This window comes from Marmota monax, unplaced genomic scaffold, assembly GCF_021218885.2.
Source record: "Marmota monax isolate L192 unplaced genomic scaffold, Marmota_monax_Labrador192_F-V1.1 WCK01_AAM20220418_F8-fsc00404, whole genome shotgun sequence".
NCBI lineage: Eukaryota > Metazoa > Chordata > Mammalia > Rodentia > Sciuridae > Marmota > Marmota monax.
Window position 1 is genome coordinate 670143 of NW_026694380.1, and position 9379 is coordinate 679521.

At 45.7% G+C, this 9379-nt stretch overlaps 1 protein-coding gene across 4 annotated transcripts; it reads left to right on the top strand.

Moving 5' to 3' along the window:
- Positions 1-1228: 1228 nt before the first annotated feature.
- On the top strand, positions 1229-9361 carry LOC124109359 (myelin-oligodendrocyte glycoprotein-like). 4 transcript variants are annotated; one of them, XR_009228929.1, is made up of 4 exons: positions 3709-3936; positions 4019-4081; positions 6142-6224; positions 7760-9358. XR_009228929.1 is itself a non-coding variant. In XM_046467933.2 (3 exons), exons 1-3 carry the CDS (start codon positions 1278-1280, stop codon positions 8110-8112), a joined length of 474 nt encoding a protein of 157 aa, XP_046323889.1. In that variant the 5' UTR covers positions 1229-1277; the 3' UTR covers positions 8113-9361. The 4 variants fall into 4 exon arrangements, 1 of the variants encoding a protein (XP_046323889.1); XR_006856910.2 differs by having other exon boundaries at positions 3709-3756; XM_046467933.2 differs by lacking the exons at positions 3709-3936; positions 4019-4081 and adding an exon at positions 1229-1315 and having other exon boundaries at positions 7760-9361.
- The last annotated feature ends 18 nt before the right edge of the window (positions 9362-9379 follow it).

The window sequence follows — 9379 nt, forward strand, 5'->3', positions numbered from 1 at the left end:
GAGGACCAAAGGGGAGGGGAGAAGAGGAAAAGCTTTTGGTTTGGGGAAAGGGCAGAACCAGGTCTGGCTGGGGCCTTTTGCAGTTGTGTGTTTGGGGCTATCCAGGAAGAGGGGAGATCTTCATCCTCCCTGTTCTCAGGGGAGCAGTGGGAGTGGGGTAATGTGGGTAGACTAATTTGAGGGGAGACTTGGGGCAGAAATGCTGACCTTGTTCCCTGTATTGCCCTCTGTGGTGAGTCAGTTCTCTTGTGGAATGAATCTGAATCTGAGCTAGTACTTCAGAAAAGTGAATAATTTCATGCATTAAGCCGTGTAATCTATCTATCTATCTATATAAAATAACCATAAGGGATTGACACTCAGATTACTTGTATTTCACAGGTAGGACCAGAGGCCTACAGCAGGCCAGAATGTCCCAGGTCTATCCAGTGAGAAGTAGGATTCTGCTCAGGTCTTTTCACCTCTAGCCTGATGACTTTGTTTGTTTGTTTGTTTCTTTTCTTTTCTTTCTTTCTTTCTTTTTTTTTTTTTTTTTTGTGGTGCTGGGGATTGAACCCAGGGCCTTGTGCATGCAAGGCAAGCACTTTACCAACTGAGCTGTATCCCCAGCCCTATCCTGTTGACTTTAAATTTTTCTTCCTTTTTTTTTTGGCACCAGGAATTGAGCTCACAGAAACTTAACCACTAAGTCACATCCCCAGCCCCCAACATTTTTAAGATTTCTTATCTGACTTCATATTCTCTCTCTTTCTTGGGGGAACTGCCCTTTCTCTCTGCCACATTTTAGCCACAAGGGGGCAGCAGAGGCCAAGGAAACTGGTTGAGGATGCCTGTGTGGCTTTTTCATTGGCCCAAGAATGATCTGGCATCCATGAAGCACCCTCTGGCTGGGTGCATGTTGTTCCTTCCTCTCTGAGAGGGAGTTTCCAAACAGTTCCGGACATGCCCTCCTTTTAAAGTTATGAATTTTGAACATGCAGCTAACAAATATGTACAAGAGTTATTTGGCTTATAAAAACAAATATCACATCAGGAGAAGTAAGATTAAAGCTTTTATAATAGAAGTTCTAATGTGTTTTTGCCTCCCCTTTTGCCCCCCAGGTCCCTGGAGCACCATAAGTGCTGATTCCCCCAACTCTTTTGGATTTAGACTGTGCCTTGGGGCAGACCTGCCCCTGTCAGTGTTTGTCCACGTGACCCTATGACCTTGGATAGCTTACACATATTGTAGAGGATCCATCCTTCAGCTCTAGAATGAGGACAGTGAGAACCACCTCATGGGAATCATCATGGGAATGAAGTATAAAATGTTCAGGTAAAATGACCCTCAGTGAATGGTGTGCCTAAATATTTCTTGGTGGTTATTAGAGAGCAGAGGCCCTGGCTGTGCCTGGGGGGAGGATTCTCTGTGACAGGAGAGGAACAAGGTGTGCAGCATCCTAGGGACTGTTAGAATGTGCCTCTTGGAGCTGGACAGGGCCTCTCCTGCCCTAGGCCCCCCTCTACTTCTCTGAGGGGCGGAGGTCAACCTTTGAGAACTCTAGGCCTTTTCCCATGACCCAGTTTTGAAATCCCTTCCACTGGGACTCACCTGGTTCACCTTTGACCATACATGGGCCTGACCTACCTGGGATTGGGAGGGTCAGTAAATTCTTCCCAGGTCACTGATGGGTCACACATATGGTCAGTGCCTGTGCTGGCTCTCTGCAACTGATCTGACATTGCAGTAACTGGGGAACATGTTTCAGATACTCTGGGCCCATTCTGGTGTCTCATCTTCTTATAGGTTGGGACCGAATGCCAAGAAGGCCTTATCCCTCTTTCCTGGCTTCACTTTTTGTCCTTTTTTAAAAAAATTCTTAGTTGTAGATAGAAACAATATCTGCATTTTATTTATTTTTGGATGGTGCAGAGGATCGAACCCAGTGCCTCACATGTGCTGGGCAAGAGCTCTACCACTGAGCCACACCCACAGCCCTGCTCCTTCCTTTTTATGCCAGCTTTCTCTCAATCTGCTGTCTTTACTTGTAAATTTTTATTTATTTATTTATTTTTTATTAGTTAATATAATTCATTAAATTTTCTATAGGAATGTACAATTTTTGTTTCTCTGGCCTCACTCCTTTATCCTTTTCTATCTCAGGGCTTGAGTGGGAGGGATACTTTACCTCCCTGGAATCTCAGATGAGGAAGGGGGTGGATTGCTCATGCAGAGTGGTGGGGCAGGTGCCCCAGCCAGGAGGGCTCATTGGTGAATTCAGCGTGGGGCTGGGCCAAGGCCTGGCTCCACTAAGAGAGTGAGAGGAATAAGGAGGTCTCTCAGCCGCTTCTAATTGGATATTCAGTTTCGGAGGTGACAGCCTCACCTGGGAGGGGTCTCCCCACCGGAGAGGCAGATGGGCAGACTCAGAAGAAGGGGCTTGCACAGCCACACCACTGGGATTCTACTCAGTGGGCTGCCAGGTCACAGGGCAGCCCATCAGCCAGGTTTATGCTGGATAGAGATTGGAGGGATATTTTGGAACTGAAACAAAATTCACCAACTTGTGTGTCTTTTTCCTTTTCATTTTTTTTTCTAGAAATAAGTAGCCAGAAAACAGTTCTTTAAACCTTTTCCTACAGTAGAAGGTAACCTAGTGAACTCATCTTAGCAGTGTCAAGATAAAGAGATGGTCCTGTATTCTAAGAAAAGGGGTTAAAGGGCTAGGGATATGGTTCAGAGGCAGGGGGCTTTCCTAACATGAGTTCAATCCCCAGTATGAACAGAATGGGGTGGGGGGTTGGGTGAGTGAAGTACTTTACATCAACTCTCACATTTTTAGAATTCCAATGCATTTCATACATTTTACATTAACTGTTGTTTGTGGTTTAGGCATTTATCTGAAGCTATTTAGAAAGTACTTGCTACAGGTAAAAGATAAGACTACATTTTGGTTATAAAAGACAGTACATATTAACCTCATTAATATTAGGATAATTTATGTTTATACAAGAAAAATTATTTGTGGTTCAGTGAATGGTGATTCTTGTCGAAGCAGCTGAACAGTGATCCTGATGAGCTGGGAGAGGATAGTGCTGAGGTTCTGTGTCCCCTGCCAGTGCTGTTCAAGGATTCTGCCAGTGTTCTTTAAGGAGACCTGACCTGCTCTTTGTCACTACTTCCATCCCTTCCTCCCCAAATGGAAGGGCAAAGGGCAACCTTGGGAGGGAGAATGCTCAGGTCTGGGTGAGATAAGCTTTCTGGTCATGTAATTGAGGCAACTGAGAGTCCAAGGTCTCTTTCAGGATCTTGCTCACTTGAGTTACCTGGGGCAGGGGGCTGAGCTGGGCTGGAGATGTGGTGGTGGGAGGCAGTCTCCTGGCACATCTAGGCTCTCCTTCATCTAGGAAGTTACTAGATTGATGTTACCAGATGGCGGGGCTCATGGCTTTATCTCTGCAGTTGTGATAATGAGATGGCATTAGTAAAATTTATGTAGCACAATTCTTGATAGGGATTCAGTATAATTTTGTTTTCTTCTTTTTGTAACATGTCCCTAACATCTCTAGGTTTTAGGGAGTCTGACCTTTGGGCAGGGATTGGTGGTGGCATTCTGAGCTTGTTCTGCAGTGTTCCAGGAAAATGGTGGGCACTCTCTTTTTGCTGCTCTACTCTGCTTCCTTCTTCCTGGTAAAGAGAGCAATGTCCAGAGGGCAGGGTACACTCTGCCCAGGCTCCTTTTGCAAGCTTTCGCTTTAGATGGTGGAAAGGAGTGAGTGAGTGGTTGCTCCTCTGACTGGGAGGGCTTAGTGGGGACCCCGGTGTCAGAGACTCTGCAGAGATCACTGCAACTTATGTCCGGCTCTGCTTTGTCCCTTTCCTGGGAACCAACTGCCTCTAGGAGATGAGGAATTTGTGGCCCCAGCATTGGACTCAGAGGCAGAGGACTGGGTTATGTGAGCAGCTTGGGGCAGGTGTAAATTCTGAGGGCATTATTTGTGGTCTTCTGGGGTCCTTTTGACTCTGAAATTTCTCCAGCTCTGTGTTTAGAGATGCTCCAGGAAGTCACAGCCTTTCATAGGTGGGAGAACAGAGAAGAAGGTAAGTTGGCTTTGAAGACACCTGTGACCTAAGAGGAGGAATCTAGGGAGAAGCCGGTGGCAGGAAGGAGCAGAGGATGAGGTGGTGTGAGAGGCAGTGTGGGGGAGTAGGTGGAACAGTCTTGTTCTAGGAAGACCCAGGAGAAGCTTAATGAGGGTTGTTCCTTTATTCATTTGCTATAATGACATTTCTTTAACATTTTCTTGGACCAGGCCCTGTTTTAATTACATGTAGTGACTATAAATCACATCATTTTCATTACAAACTTGGGAGGTAGATGTTGTGACTATGTCCATCAGACAGTCAAGGAAACTGAGGCCAAGAAGGTCACGGTGAGAGTGGCTGAGCCTGGAGGGCAGCCTTGAAGTCGGCTCCCAGAATTTGTTCTTCCCAATACCACAGACTGTCTTCTCCCTGGTCCTTCCAAATTGTAGGTGATTTGGGGTCTTTTCTCTGACCAGGGCTCATTATCTCTATGCTTTGTCTCCAGGAAGGGTCCCTAACCTCTCAAAGAAAAAGAAGGCAAGGACAAACCTGTTGGTGGGGGAAGTGCTTGGCACCTTCTAAATGAAGCGCCATATCTGAGCCCGCAGCGGAAGGGACTGGGCTGAGATTCAGGTTTAGGGGAACTCCACATCTAAGAAAGCAGGACAGGGTTCTGGGCTCCTGTGATGGGCACCACAGCCTCCTTGAGGGCATGTCTGTCTCTGACACTGCCCAGGCCAAACCTGGGCATAATTATGGGGCAGGAGAAGAGGCAAGCAGGAGTTTGCATGATTTTCATAATGGGAACCCTGGGTCTGGGCCCTCCTTTCTGGGGGGTCATGAGTGGTATGTGAATAACAGAGAGATAGAGGAATGCCTTCCACCACAGAGCTCCAGGTATATATAGAGAAAGAGCCTGGTGTTCTGGGTCAAGTAAGCTGTGGTTGGGGTGGGAAAGGAAGGAACGGTTTCTTTCTTTCTTTTCTTTTTTTTTAATATCCTGTTTTTCTTTGAAGTTGCTCCTCCTTTTGCATTTCTTCATTGATCTTTCCTGCAGTAATTTTTTTCTAAATATTGAACTGGTGGGTTTTCATTCTCCTTATTAGAAGTCTTGTGTAAAGAAAAAAATGCTCCCATTAATTTAATTATCCATTTATTTATAATAATACAAACTCAGATTTTATTTGAGGAACTACAATCCAAATAAAATATAAAAAGTATTTTCTTAGTAATTTTATTCTTTTTATTATGGCTTTTTTATTTGATGGCTCAAGCCTTGGCTATTAGAAGCTCTTTCTGGTTGGTGAGTCTTTCCTAGTGACTAGGTCCCATTCTCTTTTTCTTCCTTTTCTTTGATTTTCAACCCCCCCCCCCCACACACCTTTGGTGATATATTTGCTTAACTATATGTCTGAGCACTTTCTCCCAATCTGCTACTATGATATGCTCCAAATGTAATTTATGTTTATCTTGCTTCAGTCCTATCATCAGGCTGTTTTTCAGAGATCCCAGTATTTTTTTAATTGGAAAAGGATATTTAAAAACAACTACATTAATGCTCCGTATGCTTGTGGCTACTAGAGTGTCATTTTTTCTGGAACTACTTGTTTTTCCAAGCTAGAAACATGTGGTAGGCTGACTCACCTATATGCATCCATACCTGCATTTATTTAAGTTTCTACCCCTTTCTCTCTCTCTCTCTCTCTCTCTCTCTCTCTCTCTCTCTCTCTCTCTGTGTGTGTGTGTGTGTGTGTATGTGTGTGTGTGTGTACACATGTGAACACTCATGCTTGTACTAATAGGAACAGTTTCTTACCAGGTAATTCTATGGTTTCCTGATACCACAGTCTTCCCACAAGAGCTGGAAGGAGCCCAGGCTCAGCTATTTGATAGTGTCAGGGTAGTGGGGGGCCCACCACCCTGTTAGTATGATGAACCAATAGGAAATGCTTTGCTCCAGCAGGGGACTGCTGTCCAGCCCTGAGCCCTGCTCTCTATGCTGAGGTGCTGGAGCTCTGGGCTGGACCTGCCTCCTGCCTGCAGGTCTCGGCCCTCATCCCCATCTCTCTCCCCAGCTCTAAAGATATGGAAGGGCGCTGCAGTCGCTCCTTGCTCTGCTGTCTCGCTTCCCTGCTTCTCCTTGTCCAGCTGTCCACAGGTGAGTGTCCCCATCTGTTTTCCTTTGTGGTTTTAAAAATCAAGATAGAAAAACATTTGAAAATACATTTTCCTCATTTTTTTTTTTGTTTTCTTGGCTTTTTTTTTGGTGCTGCGAGCTTTCATTCATTCATTTTATTCCTGAAATATTAATGAAATGTTGATTGGTAGGTGCTATTCTATGAAAGAATCAGACACAAATTCTGTCATACAGTTTGTCTTCTAGCAGGAGAGAGTGAGTAATAACTGCAACTAGGCAGAGAGGCCTAAGAGTGTTGGAAAACTATGGGAAATGCAGCAGGGCAGGGTGTGGACAGTCCGGGGCATGGGAGGCAGGTGTGGGCAGGCAGCACTGTTCAGTGAGGTGGTGTGTAGATGGGAACATAACCCTGGAGAAGGAGGAGTGAGCTGTAGGACCATTTGGAAGGAGGGTTCCTGCAGGGGGAGGAGCCTGTACAGAGCTGGCAGTGTGCTGAGGTGTGAGGAAGCTCAGAGGCCAGTGTTGCTGGACTAGAGCCCATGGAGAGAGAAGCAGCAGGTGAGTTCAGAAGGGTCTTGGGAAGGAGGGTCAAACTAGACAGGCCTGGGGAGAAGTGGGGAGCCATGTGGAGGCTTTGAGCAGAGCAGCATCATGGATCAGCTCACGTGTTAAAAGGATCACTGAGGTCAGGAATCCTAGTCATTCTCCAGTTGAGATTTAATGGTGGCTGAGACCAGAGTGGAGAGGTACAGGATTTGAGAGTAGCTCTTTGGAGGCCCATTGCAGCGTGTCCTGCAGAGGAGTCATGTGGTAGCCTCAGAAGCCCAAGAGTCCCAAGAGTGGAGAGTGAGGTGAACTGCTTCTTGAACATGCATTGATGGGGGTTTCCGTGAATTATGAGAGCAGGATTTTCATAGCAGTAAGTAACATTTGACTCTGTGTTTTAAAGTGCATATGTATTTCTCTCCTCCCTCAGTGGAGGAGAAAAATATAGACTGAAGTAAATAATTTAGAATAGGAAGAGGGGAATTTCCTGGGTGTGACTGAATGACCAAAGAGTGCTGACCCAGGCCGCATGTGAGCTCTTTGTCAGTTTTCATGTTTGTCCTGAGACAGGGGTTTGTTAGACCTGGGGTTCCCAGGTCCCAATGTGTGCTCCTCAGACCACCCTTGGAACTCCTTGCAAATGCACATTCATTGCCCCCCCACACACCCCAGATCTAGTGGATGAGACACTCTGGAGTGGAGTCCAGTGATGTGTGCTCTATAAGGCAGCCTTATGGTTCTGGTGCATGAAAGTTTGAGAATCACTGAATTAGAGATTTCTTCATGGGATGGCCTGGGACCAGGAGCAGAAGACAATGAGGGAGTGTCTTTGGCATTATTTCTGGCCACATGATAATGATCAGAAGACCTCTTCCAAATCCATCAGACTTCTAGGGTCATCTCATGTGGCCCCTGCCCCGGCTTTCCTGGCCTTCCCACCTGATGTTGTATGTTCTCGTTTTTTGGTCTGTGTCTCTCTAGCTTTCTCCCCACTATGTCTGTGCCCACAGAGCAATTCCAGGTCATTGGCCCTCGACACCCCATTTTGGCAGTGCTGGGTGAGGATGTCATACTTCCCTGCACCCTAGTTCCAGCCATGAATGCAGAGAACATGGAACTTGGGTGGTTCCGCACCACATTCTCACAAACAGTGTTCATCTACTGGAACCATTGGGAACAGACTGAGGAGCAGATGGCTGAGTACAGAGGGCGGACTTCATTGGTGAGGGGCTGCCTTACTGAGGGGCATGCTGCCATGCTCCTCCGCCAGGTCCGGGTTTCTGACAATGGAATGTACACCTGCTTCTTCAGACATGGAGGCTTCTATGAAGAGGCTGATTTGGAAGTGAAGGTGGCAGGTTAGTTACTTGATGTCTATTCTGGAGACCTTGGGAATATTGGGTTTGATGGGAATATCAAGGATCATCTAATTTAACCTAACATTTTATAGGTGAAGTGGAGAAAAAAGTGGCTCATCTTTTATTAATTGATTCAATACAAACACTGTATAGGGAGCATCTAAAATATTTTGGGACTTGTCCTGTGCACCAGAGATATATCAGTGTAATAGAGATCCCAGCCATGAGGAGTTTACATTCTAGAGACAAAGGAAGAAAAATTATAAGAAATAATTCAGTACAAGATGGCATAAGATGATAAGTACTTAAGACAAAAGACCAAGTAGATTTAAGAAAGGGGCTCAGGATGTGGGCTGGGAATTTAGGACAATCCATAGTGTTACATAGGGAATTGGGCAGAGTCTTATTGACAGTCTAAACAAGGCTCAAAGGAAGTAGGTATTTAGCCAGGTGGATATCTGTGGGGCCAGAGTTTAATGCAGAGGGAGCACCTGCTATGAAACCTTTGAAGTAGGAGTTTGGTTGATTATTCTGGGTATAATGAGGCCATCATGGTTGGTAGGAGGAGTGAAGAGAGGATGGTAAGAAGTGGCAATACTGGAATAAAGAGATGGTCCTGTATTAACACCACTGTCAGGTGTCAGGATGAGGTCATTAGGAGTAGACACCTGGGCTGGCACAAGAGCCCTGGATGTTGATGGGCTGGAATGTAAAACGGCAGAGGGCATACAATATGGTGATTGTGGCTACTTGCATTTGACTAAATAGTTCTTGGGGTTGAGTGTAAGGGCTCTGAGGATCTCAGATGGTGGAGTTTGGGGACAAGTGTTCAGAGAGGAAGACAGTTACTGGATCAGTAAAGGCTTTCTGTGCTGTGTTATGGAGTTTGGTTGCAGAGTAGGGGGAATCCTAAACAGAGCCAAGCTGGGAATGCTCATGTTGGCAGTTTGAATGGATGAATGGGAGGTGAGCAAGAAGGAGGCTTGGAGTGCATTTGTGATGTGGAGAGAATGATTGCCTGACCTGAGGCATGGTAGTGGGGTGGGAGAGGAGGAGTCAGGTTTAGAAACCAGATTCAACTAAACAGATTTGTGGGCACAAAGTTTGGAAGGGGAAGAGAAGTGTTCAGAGACTTCCAGTGTTTTATTTGAACCATTGTTGTTTCATGGCAGGACTATTGATAATTATGTGTCAGTTCTACTGCTGTAATAATGCTGTGTAACAAACAGCCACAATCTCAGGTGATTTGGCAATAAAAATGTATTTAATTCA